Source organism: Girardinichthys multiradiatus, chromosome 2 (genome assembly GCF_021462225.1).
Source record: "Girardinichthys multiradiatus isolate DD_20200921_A chromosome 2, DD_fGirMul_XY1, whole genome shotgun sequence".
Taxonomy (NCBI): domain Eukaryota; kingdom Metazoa; phylum Chordata; class Actinopteri; order Cyprinodontiformes; family Goodeidae; genus Girardinichthys; species Girardinichthys multiradiatus.
This window is the reverse complement of record NC_061795.1, coordinates 51,615,865-51,633,943: the sequence shown is the minus strand read 5'-3', so window position 1 is coordinate 51,633,943 and position 18,079 is coordinate 51,615,865. Positions and strand designations below refer to the sequence as shown.

At 44.0% G+C, this 18,079-nt stretch overlaps 1 protein-coding gene across 3 annotated transcripts in view; it reads right to left on the bottom strand.

Annotated features, from left to right (window-relative positions):
* klhl36 (kelch-like family member 36) overlaps window positions 1–14,931 on the bottom strand; it is a 31,148-nt gene extending 16,217 nt beyond the window's left edge. For 2 of the 3 annotated variants that reach the window (XR_007035100.1, XM_047345388.1), the window contains exons 1-6: window positions 14,797–14,931; window positions 12,950–13,027; window positions 12,126–12,320; window positions 10,904–11,026; window positions 7,826–8,047; window positions 7,448–7,753 (exon numbers count right to left, since the gene is read on the bottom strand). Coding sequence is in view for 2 of the 3 variants with exons in the window: in XM_047345388.1 (XP_047201344.1) it covers window positions 7,448–7,753; window positions 7,826–8,047; window positions 10,904–11,026; window positions 12,126–12,320; window positions 12,950–13,003 (900 nt within the window). In the remaining variant the exon portion in view is untranslated. The remainder of the gene's footprint in view (window positions 1–7,447; window positions 7,754–7,825; window positions 8,048–10,903; window positions 11,027–12,125; window positions 12,321–12,949; window positions 13,028–14,796) is intronic. The other variant, XM_047345402.1, reaches the window with a different exon arrangement.
* Window positions 14,932–18,079: the final 3,148 nt, after the last annotated feature.

Below are 18,079 nucleotides of genomic sequence, written 5' to 3'. Positions count from 1 at the left end.
TTTCTCAGTTTTGTGACGGGGACACACATATATCTCGGCTTATTTAGAGGACGGGCATCCAGAATTAAATACAGTACTCTTATGATCAGAAAAGAAAAAGGGAGTCCCTGTCTCTCCCAAATCTCCATGTCTATTATCTAGCAGTTCAACTTAAAACAGTAATATAGTGGTGTGAGAATACTTGTGAAGCTAAATGGAAAGAAAAGGAAAACATGTGTGGAACCATCCCATTACAGGCTTTGATTGGGGATCAGAAACTTGCAACAGCATGTGAAAGAAATCTAAACCAGCTGGCATCATTTACACTAATGACCTGGATTGAAATGGTCAGGGAACTAAAGTTGTCCAACCAAATACGAATTCTCAGATGGTTGCTTTTGACTCTGACTTTACTCCCAACCAGTTGGACTCAACTTTTAAAACTTGGTTACATAAAGGAATAATTCAATTCAATTCAGTTCAGTTTATCTATATAGCGCCAATTCACAACACGTTGTCACAAGGCTCTTCACAAAAGTCAGGTACATACAGGGGTTGGACAATGAAAGTGAAACACCTGTCATTTTAGTGTGGGAGGTTTCATGGCTAAATTGGACCAGCCTGGTAGCCAGTCTTCATTGATTGCACATTGCACCAGTAAGATCAGAGTGTGAAGGTTCAATTAGCAGGATAAGAGCACAGTTTTGCTCAAAATACTGAAATGCACACAACATTATGGGTGACATACCAGAGTTCAAAAGAGGACAAATTGTTGATGCACGTCTTGCTGGCGCATCTGTGACCAAGACAGCAAGTCTTTGTGATGTATCAAGAGCCACGGTATCCAGGATAATGTCAGCATACCACCAAGAAGGACGAACCACATCCAACAGGATTAACTGTGGACGCAAGAGGAAGCTGTCTGAAAGGGATGTTCGGGTGCTAACCTGGATTGTATCCAAAAAACATAAAACCATGGCTGCCCAAATCACGGCAGAATTAAATGTGCACCTCAACTCTCCTGTTTCCACCAGAACTGTCCATCAGGAGCTCCACAGGGTCAATATACACGTCCTTCTCAAAAAATTAGCATACTGTGATAAAGTTCATCATTTTCCATAATGTAATGATGAAAATTTAACATTCATATATTTTAGATTCATTGCACACTAACTGAAATATTTCAGGTCTTTTATTGTCTTAATACGGATGATTTTGTCATACAGCTCATGAAAACCCAAAATTCCTATCTCACAAAATTAGCATATCATTAAAAGGGTCTCTAAACGAGCTATGAACCTAATCATCTGAATCAACGAGTTAACTCTAAACTCATCCGTATTAAGACAATAAAAGACCTGAAATATTTCAGTTAGTGTGCAATGAATCTAAAATATATGAATGTTAAATTTTCATCATGACATTATGGAAAATAATTAACTTTATCACAATATGCTAATATTTTGAGAAGGACCTGTACACGGCTGGGCTGCTATAACCAAACCTTTGGTCACTCATGCCAACGCCAAACGTTGGTTTCAATGGGGCAAGGAGCGCAAATCTTGGGCTGTGGACAATGTGAAACATGTATTGTTCTCTGATGAGTCCACCTTTACTGTTTTCCCCACATCCAGGAGAGTTACGGTGTGGAGAAGCCCCAAAGAAGCGTACCACCCAGACTGTTGCATGCCCAGAGTGAAGCATGGGGGTGGATCAGTGATGGTTTGGGCTGCCATATCATGGCATTCCCTTGGCCCAATACTTGTGCTAGATGGGCGCGTCACTGCCAAGGACTACCGAACCATTCTTGAGGACCATGTGCATCCAATGGTTCAAACATTGTATCCTGAAGGCGGTGCCGTGTATCAGGATGACAATGCACCAATACACACAGCAAGACTGGTGAAAGATTGGTTTGATGAACATGAAAGTGAAGTTGAACATCTCCCATGGCCTGCACAGTCACCAGATCTAAATATTATTGAGCCACTTTGGGGTGTTTTGGAGGAGCGAGTCAGGAAACGTTTTCCTCCACCAGTATCACGTAGTGACCTGGCCACTATCCTGCAAGAAGAATGTCTTAAAATCCCTCTGACCACTGTGCAGGACTTGTTTATGTCATTCCCAAGATGAATTGATGCTGTTTTGGCTGCAAAAGGAGGCCCTACACCATACTAATAAATTATTGTGGTCTAAAACCAGGTGTTTCAGTTTCATTGTCCAACCCCTGTAGATCAAACAATGCAGACTGAGGTTCCATCAGGTTCAGCTGGTTTTAAACTTGCAATCAAAGCTGAATTGCTGCATTCAGGAACATTTTCCTCATTTAACTGGTAGCAGAAATGGAGGGTGTGTTTGGACCTCAACCATAACTGAGCCGGTTTAGGCTAAACCTGACTCCCCCTTACTCCAACCAACAGGGAGGGAAGAAGACGGAGGTAAAAAATAAGGAAGATACCTCAGGATAAACTAAGCCACTCTAACTATAAGCTTTATCAAAAAGGAAAGTTTTAAGCCTAGTCTTAAAAGTAGACAGGGTGTCTGCCTCACGGACTAAAACTGGGAGCTGGTTCCACAGGAGAGGAGCCTGATAACTAAAGGATCTGCCTCCCATTCTACTTCTAGAGACTCTAGGAACCACCAGTAAACCTGCAGTCTGAGAACAAAGTGCTCTGTTAGGAACATATGGACCAATCAGATCTCTGATGTATGATGGAGCTAGATCATTAAGGGCTTTATATGTGAGGAGGAGAATTTTAAATTCTATTCTGGATTTAACAGGGAGCCAATGAAGGGAAGCTAAAATAGGAGAAATATGATCTCTCTTTTTAATTTCCATCAGAACTCTTGCTGCAGCATTTTGAATCAGCTGAAGGCTTTTAACTGCATTTTGTGGACATCCTGATAGTAAAGAATTACAATAGTCCAGCCTTGAAGTAACGTCCCTGGGTGTTCGAGGTGTTGCAGGATGAAGTGTAGACCTAAGTTAACAGCATCATCTGCCGACCTGTTTGCTCGGTAAGCAAACTGCAGGAGGTCCAGCAGGGGGCCTGTGATGTCTTTCAGGTGCTTCAACACCAGCCGCTCACAGGATTTCATGACCACAGACGTCAGGGCTACAGGCCTGTAGTCATTTAATCCTAGGATGGTGGGTTTCTTGGGAACCGGGATGATGGTGGATCGTTTGAGGCAGGAGGGGACCTCACATTTCTCCAGTGATTTGTTGAAGATCCTTGTGAAGATCAGAGCGAGTTGATTTGCGCAGGCTTTCAGGCATGATGGGGAGACGTTATCAGGTCCTCCAGCTTTCTTTGTTTTCATGCACTGAAAGAGCCTGTTTACATCTTCCTCTGAGATCTTTAGTGCAGGTAGAGGATCTGAAGGTAGGGGGTTGGTAGCTTTATGGGAAGAACTTGTTCCTGAATGGGATGTGGAGGAGATGGTTTGAGGTGTGAATGGCTTCTTGTCATGTCTGCAGTAGAAGCCATTCAGACGGTTGGCCAGGAGATGACTCTGTTCAGGATGGGTGGAGGGGCTCCTATAGGCAGTCAGGTTTCTCAGACCAGTCCATACAGCTGAAGTGTCACCAGTAGAAAGGCTGTTCTTAAGCTTCTCACTGTAGCTTCTCTTGGCTGCTTTGATCTCCTTTGTTAGTCTGTTCCTGGCCTGCCTGTACCGCGCCCAATCTCCACTGCTGTGAGCTTCTTCCTTTTCCCTGCACAGATTCCTGAGGTGTGGAGTAAACCATGGCTTGTTGTTCCCAAAGGTGCAGAAGGTCTTGGTCTGCACACACATGTCCTCACAGAAACTGATGTATGATGTCACCACATCAGTTAGTTGGTTTAAGTCAGTGGCTGAGGTTTCAAAAACAGTCCAGTCTGTGCATTCAAAACAGGCCTGTAGCATCTGCTTTGATTCCTCAGTCCACTTCTTAACAGTGTGAACCTTGGGTTTGGAAGCTCTTAGTCTCTGTCTGTAGGTTGGGATGAGGTGGATTAGATAATGATCTGAAAAACCCAGAGCAGCCCTGGTAACAGCATGATATGAGTCCTTTAAAACTGTGTAACAATGGTCCAGTGTGTTTTTGTCTCTGGTGGGACACTTAATATGCTGTCTGTATTTGGGGAGTTCATTGGAGAGGTTTGCTCTGTTAAAATCTCCCAGTATTATGATGAAAGAGTCCATGTATTTTTTCTCCACGTCTGTAATCATCTCAGCAAGATGTTTTTCAGCAGCAGAAGTTCAGCCATGAGGTGGAAAATATGAGCTGATTATTATAAACGAGGAAAACTCTCTCGGTGAATAAAACGGTTTACAGATTATGGAAAATGACTCCAGATCAGGACTAGATGTTTCTCCAGCACTTTTATGTCTCTGCACCAACCTTCATTTATATAAAAGCAGATTCCACCTCCTCTCTTCTTCCCCGATAGCTCCGCGCTGCGATACGCTCTGAACAGTTGGAAGTCCGGCATCAGCAGTGCTCGGTCCGGGTTGTTTCCACTCAGCCATGTCTCGGTGAAACAGAGAACCGCTGATTCACGGAGGTCCGTGTTTTTACCGGTGAGGAGAAGCAGCTCGTCCATCTTGTTGTTTAGAGAGCAGACATTTGCCAGATGGATTGAAGGCAGTGGTGTTCGTAGTCCTCTTTTGCGGAGCTTTACCAGCACGCTTTCCCCTTCGACGCTTCCTGCGCAGTATCCCAGAGTGCCTCAGCTCCACTTGCCAGGAGCTCAGTGAACCTCGGATCGATGAAAGATGGTGAAAAAATCCCAAGAGAGGACTCTCTGATGTTGAGAAGTTCCTCTGCTGAATGAGACCACATAACTGTGGCTGGAAAAATATAAAAACACACAAAATACAAAATACAAAGAGAGAGCGAAGCTCCGAGGCGGCCATTGTCAGCGCCATCTTGGTGTGTTATAATAAGGTAATGGGTGGGTAGCAGTACAGAAGCTGCAGAGAGGAGTGTTAAACTACAACCCTGCTTCCTGGTCTGAACCCTGGGTTGTCAGAGGTTTGGAGAACTAATAAATTCAGTCAGATTCCTAGAAAGAAGAGCTGCTCCATCCAAAGTGGGATGGATGCCGTCTCTCCGGATCAGACCAGGTTTTCCCCAAAATGTTCACCAGTTATCAATATAACCCACATTGTTTTCTGGACACCACCTAGACAGCCAGCGGTTGAATGACAGCATGCGGCTAAACATGCCGTCACTGGTCAGATCAGGGAGGGGACCAGAGAAAATTACGGAGTCCGACATTGTTTTGGCAAAATTACACACCGAAGCAACACTAACTTTGGTGACCTCCGATTGACGTAACCAGGTGTCATTACTGCCAGCGTGAATAACAATCTTACTGTATTTACGCTGATCCTTAGCCAGCAGTTTCAGGTAGGATTTGATGTCGCCCGTTCTGGCCCCTGGCAGACATTTGACTATGGTCGCTGGTGTCTCTAGTGCCAACTCTCTGACTATGGAGCTGCCAATTACCAGAGTTGGCTTCTCAGCGGGTGTGTCGCTGAGCGGGGAAAATCTGTTAGAAACGCAGACGGGTTGGTGGTGACCTGTGGGCTGGGATCTAGAACTATGCTTTCTACGTACCGTCACCCAGCCTGCCCGATGCCCTGGTTGTGCGGGCTCTGCTGGAGGACTGCTACGGGGAGCTACCCTCGGTGGCTCCGCGCTGGCTAAGGGGCCTCGGATATCTGCTGGTTTTTCAACAGCGTGGAGCCGGGCCTTCAATTCCGACACTCTCGCCTCCAAAGCTACAAAAATGCTACATTTATTACACGTCCCATTATCACTAAAGGAGGCAGAGGAGTAACTGAACATCTGACACAGAGAGAAGGAGAGAGGAGAAGACTCAGAGAGAGAAACAGCAGAACGGGTAGTCATGTTGGAGCTAAAGCTAAGCTAGCGACCCCTTACCACTACTAGAAAAACCGTGTAAAACACGGAGAGTCCCCAAACGTTAAAAGTAGCAACAGAAAGTATGTGTTTTAACGTGCTTATGTATTAGAACAAGTAAGAGATATCACAGTAGAGAGAAATCAGATCAAACGATGAGCTTCACACACCAAACAATTCACCGAGTGCAACAGTGAGAACAGGAAGTGACGAATACGCCTTACCACACCTGTCCAGCGTTATGCAATAACGGCATATTGCAAGGTACTGGATAAAAATACTTTATCAACTTTTCAAACACTTTAACAAAAAGGTAACTTAGAAAAAGGAGACTTTTCTTAGATAGCTGCAACTCAGACAATATCATTTTTCGAATATACTGAAAGATCCTGTCTTAGAGTGCAATGAGATAATTCGACTAGTCTCTCAAGCTTACTCCAGGCCGTGTAGATTTATCATTTCTAAACTATATCAGGGTTTGTTGAGTACTAAGGGAATGTAAACTCACTATGTTAAGAAAAGATGGGAGAAAGAGTAGAAAATTGAAATATCGCAAGAACAATGGGATAACGTGTGAATCTGCTGCCTCAGCTTCCTCTTCAAACTATTGGCGAGAGTTCAATTGGAAAAATTTGTTACGTTTCTTTAAAACACCAAAACAAAAACAGTCTTATAAATATTCCAATGCATCTAGATGTTGGAGAGGTTACGGGGCCACTGAGACAAACCACAGCCATATCTTCTGGACATGTACAAAAACTAAGACTTACTGTTGGGATGTTTGGGGGAAAATTGAGTCGATTTTGGATCTTACACATGAGCACCCCTCCATGTCATTATTACTAGGATTCACTCCTGATGGTCTGGATCTGAGAGACAAATACCTATTAAAAATCTTTAGTGCAACCGCCAAAAAAAAGATCACTCGTAGATGGCTTCAACCTGAAACACCGACGCTTAAGGACTGGCTGGAACTGACGGTGGAAGTACACAAAAAGGAAAGGCTAACATTTATGCTGAGATTACAATCTGAACTTTATAAAAAAACATGGTACAAATGGAATAGATTCCTTGAGCTCAACAACTGAGACTTGTCTCTTGCTCTTCTGAAATGTTGTAAGCTGCTCCAGAGAGTCAATTGAATCATATTTCATATATTTACCCCCTGGTTTTTTCTGTTTGACTGTCAATAATATCTAATGCTGACAATTGTTCTGTTCTATCTCTGTTTGAGAAAAGTTAACCAATCAATAAAAATCTAAGTAATAAAACAAAAACCAGCTCTTATCTCCATCGTGTCAAACGGGCACGATGGTACCGCACTGGGGTACCAGTGGTGGGAAACCATGTCTTCAAGATACAAACTTTGTGTTGGAACAAATGAAGTTTCTTCTGAGGTTCTACTGACTAAATGTGCTCAGATTAGTCCAGTTTCTCAGGGGGACATTAGGCAGCTGCAATAAAACAGACATTGGCTTCCCTGGCACATCTTTGCCAGGGAAGCCAATAGGTGTGGAGGTCTGAAATCTAACTGCTGATGTCGGCATCCATCAGTACCTCTCCTCCAATCAGCAGCAACTGCTCCACCCCTCCCCTAAGCGCGGTTCGTCCTGTTTGGAGAAGCGGCTGAGCGCTGAGCCTGGCATGGTACCTCAACGCCTCCTCCACCAGTTCCTCACAACCGGCTCCCTCAGGCAGCACCCCCCTTATTGCAGGCAGCACCAGGCTCACCAGGTCTCCTACTGGCATCAGTGGGAACCGAATGAGGGATAGGAGCTGTTTGGCATGGAGAGTCTGCTCCGGGTTCTGGCTGAGCCACTGCAGAGAGGCCTGCAGAAGGGCCTGCTCACTGTGATGCTGGACCTGATGGAGAACCAGAGAAGGCTTCTTAATCAAGCCACACTGGCACTGAGTGACAGAAAAAGAGAATTTTACCTGGCCACTGGAGAGGTAGGAGCAGAGCTTGTGCAGAGGAATGTTTTGAAGAAAGTCAGGAGTGAAAGAGAGAGTGGAGAATCGAGCAAGGACGAAGTGGTCGATGAAGCTGTCGAGGCGCTCCAGACTGTAGAGCTGGGCCAGCTCCTGCAGGTACAGGTAGTTGTGCTCATTTACCTCCCGCTCAAGATACTGGCAGCAGAAATCCACAGTGCGCCACAGCTGAAGCACAAAAACATTTCAGACAGTGAGTAGATGCTGACAGACGTTCTCACATTAGACCATAATTTCCTCTTACTGATTTTCTTTCAGAACAAGCATCTAAACGTTTAATGTAGGACCTAAAGTACCAAGGAACCTTCCAAAACGGCTGATGTTCCTACATTTTTCTCCATTTTTGGATTTTAGTTTCTCTCTGAATTCTTTTCAGTTCGGTCTTTGGACTAGGGGTGGGCGATATGGACAAAAAAAATATCTTGATAATTTGTTGTTTTTTTTCGATAACGATAATCTGAAGATATCCTTTTTCTTTCTTTTTTATTAACAAAATTGCTGTCAAACCCTACTTGCCTACCAGGACATCTATGGATAAACGGTGTTTCAGAACTACAGCTCTTGTTTATTTTTCAAGTGCTTCATACATCTTCTGCAAAACATTGCCCAACAATGGCCATATTTATATTTGCTGAGTGTGTTGTGCTGAATTACTTGTCTTTTCTTTGGCTGCAGTAGTGCTCATAGAGTCGCCAAGTTTTACGTAGCTCATACTCTTTTGTATGGTTCGTTCGCAAGTGGTGGAACAGATTTGTTGTTGAACTGCTCTTCACGGTGACCGCTTCTCGGCATATCTTGCATATAACGCTATTTTGACCGACGTCAGTCTTGTCAAAACCGAACCATTTCCAGGCTAGGGACGTGGACCCACATCTTTCTATTAAATCATCCACTGAGACAGAATATTGCTGCATATTTCCTCCATGTGAGAAGATTGTTCTCTTTTGGTCACGAGACTGAATTCTGTTTGCTGATTGGCTTCTGAGGCACACATTCTTTGAATGAGGATTTTTATGCACCCTCCATTTGTTGTGTTTTCGAGACAGCATGAATACTCGATAACGTAAAACTGCACATTGTCAAAGCAACGTTTACGATACTATCGTCGGCGATATATATTGCCCACCTCTACTTTGGACCAGAACATCCATCACTACCAGCTGTCACAAAAACACAATTAGTTTCCAGTGGGCCTTGACCCAAATCACGTCTTTAACTTCAACATGTTTTCAGCATTGAATCATATTATATTCACAGACCATGTTAGAAGCAGCTTGTGGAATAAATGCTGACTTGGTTCAATCAAAGGAAACAAGAAGGAATTTCCACCAACCTTGATCAGAATAGTGACCTTTTTGGATGCACTCATGATTAAGGTCTGGTAGACATGGACTGAACTTACAGAGGTCTTCTAGTCATACCACCCAGACACGCGGATACACAGATCAGAGGGCAGCGTGGGGTTAACTGCCTTGCCCAGGGGCACATCCACAGGCGCCTGGGGGGAGAAAGCTGGAGTCGACTGCAAGATGGCTACTCTTCCCACTATGCCACAGTCATTTAGTGGATGGATGACGGGTGAATGATGGAGGGATGACCTCCATGTTGAGCTACTGCAGGCCCGTTAAGCCAGAGCAAGAACTCTTCAATGTGGGTCTAGAGCAACGGCGTCATAATCATCAGGAGAGGCAAAGAATGAGAAGGAAAAGCAGCAAACATTGGGAATTATGGGCTGAATTATGGGAAGATCTTCACATCTCCAACAGAAGTGGGAATGACAACCAGAACTTGATGTACCATCTCCTTACATGAATGATGTCTTATCAGTACATACAGGGGTTGGACAATGAAAGTGAAACACCTGTCATTTTAGTGTGGGAGGTTTCATGGCTAAATTGGACCAGCCTGGTAGCCAGTCTTCATTGATTGCACATTGCACCAGTAAGAGCAGAGTGTGAAGGTTCAATTAGCAGGGTAAGAGCACAGTTTTACTCAAAATATTGAAATGCACACAACATTATGGGTGACATACCAGAGTTTAAAATAGGACAAATTGTTGGTGCACGTCTTGCTGGCGCATCTGTGACCAAGACAGCAAGTCTTTGTGATGTATCAAGAGCCACGGTATCCAGGGTAATGTCAGCATACCACCAAGAAGGATGAACCACATCCAACAGGATTAACTGTGGACGCAAGAGGAAGCTGTCTGAAAGGGATGTTCGGGTGCTAACCTGGATTGTATCCAAAAAACATTCCCTTGGCCCAATACTTGTGCTAGATGGGCGCGTCACTGCCAAGGACTACCGAACCATTCTTGAGGACCATGTGCATCCAATGGTTCAAACATTGTATCCTGAAGGTGGTGCCGTGTATCAGGATGACAATGCACCAATACACACAGCAAGACTGGTGAAAGATTGGTTTGATGAACATGAAAGTGAAGTTGAACATCTCCCATGGCCTGCACAGTCACCAGATCTAAATATTATTGAGTCACTTTGGGGTGTTTTGGAGGAGCGAGTCAGGAAACGTTTTCCTCCACCAGTATCACGTAGTGACCTGGCCACTATCCTGCAAGAAGAATGTCTTAAAATCCCTCTGACCACTGTGCAGGACTTGTATATGTCATTCCCAAGATGAATTGATGCTGTATTGGCTGCAAAAGGAGGCCCTACACCATACTAATAAATTATTGTGGTCTAAAACCAGGTGTTTCAGTTTCATTGTCCAACCCCTATAGATCAAACAATGCAGACTGAGGTTCCATCAGGTTCAGCTGGTTTTAAACTTGCAATCAAAGCTGAATTGCTGCATTCAGGAACATTTTCCTCATTTAACTGTTGCTTCACGTTAGAGATGCTTAATTTGCTCCACGTGGAGGCGCTTAGAAGTAAAACAGCAGCATTTCTCTCACTAATAAATCATTCTGACTGAAAACTCAAATCTAGTAGTGAAATGGAGTGGTACCGGTCATGGGTTCACTCTGTCTGCTGTAACCTGCTGAACCGGTTTGCAGCAACTTACCTGAAGCAGGTGTGCAGCTTCCAACACGCTGTCGATGTTTCCTCCATCCAGCAGAAGCTCCCCGCTGTACAGGAAGTCCACCACGGCCTTCAGACCCACATAAGACATCCCCACCAACTCCACCTGTGGACAGGAAGAGTCCCTCAGATCTGTCATCACTTCCCTGTGCTTTAATACTTGGTTGTAACAACTTGGTAATAATGCTTCAATTAAGGACACATCATACAAACATCTATGGGAGGTCAAGCTTTAACTGCTGGTTTTATTCCTTTTGCATTAACTGAAAACTATCAACACGTGTATTATTTCTACGATGTAAAATACAAGACAGGATGAAATTACAGAATCCAAAACACCCACAAAATAACTGATTTTCTGTGAGAACCGTCCAAACCGAAGCCAGTTTAACAGAACCATGGGCTGACACAGGAAAAAGATTCTGCTGCAGACCAAGCTGGGTTGGGACCTGCAGCTGCCCATGGACAAATGTCTGCTAGAGAAAAGTTTGATGCTCATGTGAGACAAAGATGTAGATGTTTGGAGACATCGAGAAGAGAAATGTTTGGAGGAGTCAAGGTCAGAACACGGTACCAAATCTCAAGCATGGTGGTGGCCACATCATGCTGGGGGTCTGTTTTGCTGCCAGTGATACTGGTACATTGCACAAAATGGATGAAACGATGAAGAATGAGGACTACGGTTGAGGCCATAATTATTCATACACCCGGCATCTTTAGTTTTAAATGAATCTTTTACTTTAACCAACAAGGTTCTTCCGGCAGGGAGTAATATTAATGTTCTGGAGCAGCCCAGTCAGGGTCCAGACCTGATTCCGACAGAGAATCTGTGGATGAAGCTAAAGATTAGGGTGATGGTAAGGAGGCCTTTCAACCTCATTACCAAAGATAAATCACCAGAACATCAGAGAAAGCTGTGATGCCCATGAAGATTTTTTCATTGGTTATTCAGAAGAGGATAAATAATAAATTAAATTGTTAAAACATAAATATAAACAGAGAAATTATCCTTTTTCAAAAAATAAAACCCTTTGTAGATCATCTGCGTGTCTCAGAACCAAACTTCTTGGTTGGATGAAATCAGGTTTTAATATGACAGGGGTGTGAATAATTTCCCACCACGGGGTTTCTGACTTAACAGGAAGGTTTATTTCCCTGAACTCTTCTTCTTCTGCTACATTTCTCTGTGATGTTGTCCTGCGTACCTCCTGCTGTTGCTTCTCCTTCATGCCCAAGGTGAACATGGCGTGGAAATACGGGCTGGAGATGGCCAGAAGGGCTCGGTGTGCAGAGATCCGCTGACCGTTGGCGACCAGCTCCACATCACAGAAGCACTTGTTCTGCCGCTGGTCGTTGAAGCCCCTCAGGACCTCCACAGCCTGGTCCATGGAGCGGAAGATCTGCCAAACAGAGCACATTGATCAGAGGTCTGTTAAAGCCTGAAGCTTTCAGTGTGAAAGCTGCTGAAGGTCTGCTGCAGACCATCTGTCATCAGGCAGGAGAAAGGAAGGAATAGTCCCAAAAATGTCTTTTTGAGAAAATCAAAGGGTGAAAATGGAGCAGAGCACTCTTCCAACACTTGTCTTCACTTTCAGAATAAAAGCCCTGGACTGTATCAGACACAACACAGCTTTATCAGCTAAAGTTAGGAGTCTCTGCAGAGCAGCAGCTGAATCAGGAGATCAAAGTAGGTCTTCAATCAGAGGTTGAGGAGGATGAGCCGACGTCACGGCAAGAAATACCAAACATCTGAGAGATGTTTGAGTCTCCTGGTTATTCCTGGAAGGGTAAAACATTCCCTAATATCCACTTCCCAGAAAGAGAAGTCCAAGTCAAATACAAAAATGATGCTCCTTTTAAAAATATATCATTAATAAACTGCTGATGAGTTAAAATAGGAACATGTTCCTTAATAAACCTGCTTCTTTTAATAAAATCTACACTGGAAAACCAACTACTACTATTTATTACTTGTAGGTAGAAAGAGTCAAACTGCAGCTGGATTTCAACCAACCCTGCACTCACTGACCTTGGAGGATTCACTGACCCTGTAGGGTCGACCCATACGGCCCAGTCTGTCCATGACGTTCCCTCAGACAGGAATCATCTGAAAAACACAAAGACACACTGAGCCAACAGGCACCACAGGACAATATTAACATCAGTAGAAGTCTAGAAGTCAACATGAATCCCACCAGGTGAAATCCTGATGACATTAAACTGGAACATTTCAAATGTTAATCACAGTTACAGCTACACCATCAGCTGACTGACATGAACATCCTCCACAAGCAGAGCAAGTCACAAAACAAGCTGGTTGATCGCAGAGGGCTGTATCAAAGCATATTCAAAGAAAGTTGAGTGGAAGGACGACGTGTGGTAGGAAAAGGTGGTCCAGCAGTAGGACTAACTGCAGCCTTCAGCGGATCTGAAGCAAAGCCTAGCCAGGAGTAATACAGCAACCTGGGCTTCCTTACCACCACAGCAGAACCATGCCTCACTGATGATCAGAGAACTGATGTTGTTCTACTGACTGAACACTGAATCATGTCAAGTTACTTCAGAATTATATGGAAGCCAATCTTTACCATATTTCAAATGAAAAAGCATTTCCAGAAATGCTTTTTCATTTTAAGAATGTGGCTGCATTATTTGACCCATAAATACAATTAGTAATCAATCATCCTATTTGTATTTTCTTCTTCATGACTTCACATTTTATTCCATAATCAAAAAGAAAACAAAGCAGACATTGCTTTTTCGTTTTCGTGGTCTGCCCGCAAAGTACTGCCCAGAACTCGAAAACGAAAAAGCATTCCGAGCTGCGGGCGCAGAAGAGTGACGTCAGCAGCCGCTCTTCCTCAGCTCCCTGCTGACCGAGCTACCCATCTTGTTCGGTAGGGGGCGCTGTGCACGTCTGCATTGCATTACATTGCAAACGTGCCGAGAAATTGATTGAATTGCAGCAGAGCCAAGCTCAATTTGTGGCAGTGGCAGGAAGAACTGGTAGTTCTGGTGGCAGCCTTATGGCCTGAGACATCCAGCGTGTTTTTAAGCATTTATTTATAATTTTCTGTGAGTGACAATTCAGAATAGCCGCTCGTCTCTATAATAAACCGGCTGTTCGTGCAATAAATCTTTGTCATCCTTTCAACACGTCACACAAACATATAGTGCTATTTATTTTCCATGTCAAGTAAATACAATCACCTTATGTTATGGGTCTAAAGCTGTTTATTAAATAATAATCAATAATGAAATCATTATTTAAAGGTAACAGGCTATAACAATAATGACATCCTATTTGCCGATAATCAGCATCAGCTTCCACAAAAACAGCAGCAACCGCCTTGGCAAACTTTTACGGCTGGTCTGGCACCTTCTGGAACCTCGTGGCACCTTCTGGAACCTTTTGGCACCTTCTGGAACCTCTTGGCACCTTCTGGAACCTTTTGGCACCTTCTGGAACCTCTTGGCACCTTCTGGAACCTTTTGGCACCTTCTGGAACCTCTTGGCACCTTCTGGAACCTTTTGGCACCTTCTGGAACCTGGTGGCACCTTCTGGAACCCCCTGCCACGATGGTAACGATTTGCTTCCATACAATTAAAGCAACAGCCGTAAAACTCTGAGCAGAGACGCAACTGACCGGGAAACATGGAAACAGAACCCACTTCCATGTCGAATATTAGGTTCTGGTCCAAAGAGTGATCTAAGAGTTAAAAACTTAGACTGAGGTGCAGGAACATAGAAACCAGAACTGCTATAAGCGATTCTGGTTTCCGGCCTGAAACACAAAGTACCGAGGGTCCAGAAGAACAGATTTGACTGCCTGGGTTCCGACCAGAGGACAGTAGAGACAAACAGCTCTTCTCACCTCCGGCAGTGACCCATTTTATTCTTGAATGAAGCAGGAAATGTCCTGCACGTCTTCACGTGTCCTCCTCCAGGTGTTTTCTCCCGACAAAGCAGCAGGTTTCAGCTCAGGTACATTATTAGCTACGCGCTAAACAACGGGACTTCCGGTATGGGTTTTCAAAATAAAGTTTTAGGATTATTCTTTCCCTTTAATTCGTTAATTAATTAATAACAAAAAACAGGAAAAGAGAAACTCTGCAGTCGTTCCTTAGCTTCAGCTCATTCCTGCTGCTGGTGTATCTCAATAACTTTCAGTTTTGTCAAGCAGATGTAAACATTGTTCCAATTAACTGGAGTGAGAAATCTTAATAAGAAATTAAAGAGAGCCACCGAGCACAGAACAAGCCTGACAGAGACAGGAACTAAGAGAAACCAGTGGGAGAACCACTGCCATGACTCAGCCAAGCCAGTAAGGTCATCTCTGTGGTATCAGAACATCAGTGGTCGCTGAGCTGGACGAACTCAGACCAGTTAAGTTTGTTGAGGACAGCCTGGGAGAAGACTCTACATATTGGAGGCATAGAAACACAGTTTATGTTTGGAGGAAGAAGAGAGAAACCCAAAGAACAGCGTTCCTACAGTAAAACAAGGTGGTGGCTTCAGTTCAGCTGGTCCAGTGAAATTTCTCTCTGCTAGTTATTGTAGGTTTGTACCTCAGCTTCACACTTTGAGGCATTTCAACGGCCTCTGCATCATATTATAAAACAGAAACTCTCATCTTCACTGTGGGATTATGGGCGACCAGAGATTATTACTGATTTAAAGGAGAAGACTGGAGAAGCTGCTTCAGGTGGGTGGGACCGTGGTTCTGTTAAGACCCAGGTTGCTCAAAGAAAAGCTGATATAGAGCAGATAATACTCCCCCTGCAGCCTATGGCGTGTACTACAGCACACGGAAACAAGACATAAAACAAAGAATCCTAAACTTTGTTTATTTTAGACAAAATAAAATGTTGCACATGTGACTATATGTCGAGAAGAAACATTTATTATGTAAAGACAGACTTTTACAGACGGGCTGGGACCTTCTGGCATCCTGTGGCTGCTCCTGCCACTGCCACGAATTGAGCTCGGAACCTGCTGTGGTTTATTTTGAAGTCAAACATTTTAACCGGAAGTTGTCACTGATGTCACATATTTTGAAATTAGCCGTTTTAGAGCAGGTGTGCGTTCAAGACAGGAAACGTTGCCAAGGCGTTTAAAAAAGGTTGAAGTCAGTAATTCATAAGGAAAGCATAATGACACGTTTACTTGTCTGTTAGGATGATTTCTATCAACCTGGTTTTATTTCAACATATTTCTTATGGTTTTTATATAATCATGATGAACGCTAATGTTCAACCCTACAAGCTCAGCATCCTCCTCTCCTGCTCACAGCCAAACAGACATCTCACCCTTCTCTGACCCAAAATGTCCCTGTCACACCTCAGATGTTTTATCTTCCACCTCAGCCATGGACCTTCTGCTTCTACATGTTTGTCTTTAAGCAAATAGGGAGGTGCTGGAGCTCCATTTGTCTCCTCCTGTCTTGAAAACAGGTAAGAGGCAGCTGGAGAGATTGAATCAGAACAAGGCGGCAGGTCTGGATGGTGTCAACCTAAGAGTCCTGAAGGTCTGCAGACTAGTTGTGAGATTCTGCAGCACCACCTAACCCTGGAGAAGGTTCCAGCATTGTAAAAAAAAAAACCCTGCTGTGTTCCAATACCAAAGAAAACTCACCCATCAGTCCTCAATGACAATACAGGTCCTTCTCAAAAAATTAGCATATTGTGATAAAGTTCATTATTTTCCATAATGTAATGATGAAAATTTAACATTCATATATGTTAGATTCATTGCACACTAACTGAAATATTTCAGGTCTTTTATTGTCTTAATACGGATGATTTTGGCATACAGCTCATGAAAACCCAAAATTCCTATCTCACAAAATTAGCATATTTCATCCGACCAATAAAAGAAAAGTGTTTTTAATACAAAAAACGTCAACCTTCAAATAATCATGTACAGTTATGCACTCAATACTTGGTCGGGAATCCTTTTGCAGAAATGACTGCTTCAATGCGGCGTGGCATGGAGGCAATCAGCCTGTGGCACTGCTGAGGTCTTATGGAGGCCCAGGATGCTTCGATAGCGGCCTTTAGCTCATCCAGAGTGTTGGGTCTTGAGTCTCTCAACGTTCTCTTCACAATATCCCACAGATTCTCTATGGGGTTCAGGTCAGGAGAGTTGGCAGGCCAATTGAGCACAGTGATACCATGGTCAGTAAACCATTTACCAGTGGTTTTGGCACTGTGAGCAGGTGCCAGGTCGTGCTGAAAAATGAAATCTTCATCTCCATAAAGCTTTTCAGCAGATGGAAGCATGAAGTGCTCCAAAATCTCCTGATAGCTAGCTGCATTGACCCTGCCCTTGATAAAACACAGTGGACCAACACCAGCAGCTGACACGGCACCCCAGACCATCACTGACTGTGGGTACTTGACACTGGACTTCTGGCATTTTGGCATTTCCTTCTCCCCAGTCTTCCTCCAGACTCTGGCACCTTGATTTCTGAATGACATGCAGAATTTGCTTTCATCCGAAAAAAGTACTTTGGACCACTGAGCAACAGTCCAGTGCTGCTTCTCTGTAGCCCAGGTCAGGCACTTCTACCGCTGTTTCTGGTTCAAAAGTGGCTTGACCTGGGGAATGCGGCACCTGTAGCCCATTTCCTGCACACACCTGTGCACGGTGGCTCTGGATGTTTCTACTCCAGACTCAGTCCACTGCTTCCGCAGGTCCCCCAAGGTCTGGAATCGGCCCTTCTCCACAATCTTCCTCAGGGTCCGGTCACCTCTTCTCGTTGTGCAGCGTTTTCTGCCACACTTTTTCCTTCCCACAGACTTCCCACTGAGGTGCCTTGATACAGCACTCTGGGAACAGCCTATTCGTTCAGAAATGTCTTTCTGTGTCTTACCCTCTTGCTTGAGGGTGTCAATAGTGGCCTTCTGGACAGCAGTCAGGTCGGCAGTCTTACCCATGATTGGGGTTTTGAGTGATGAACCAGGCTGGGAGTTTTAAAGGCCTCAGGAATCTTTTGCAGGTGTTTAGAGTTAACTCGTTGATTCAGATGATTAGGTTCATAGCTCGTTTAGAGACCCTTTTAATGATATGCTAATTTTGTGAGATAGGAATTTTGGGTTTTCATGAGCTGTATGCCAAAATCATCCGTATTAAGACAATAAAAGACCTTAAATATT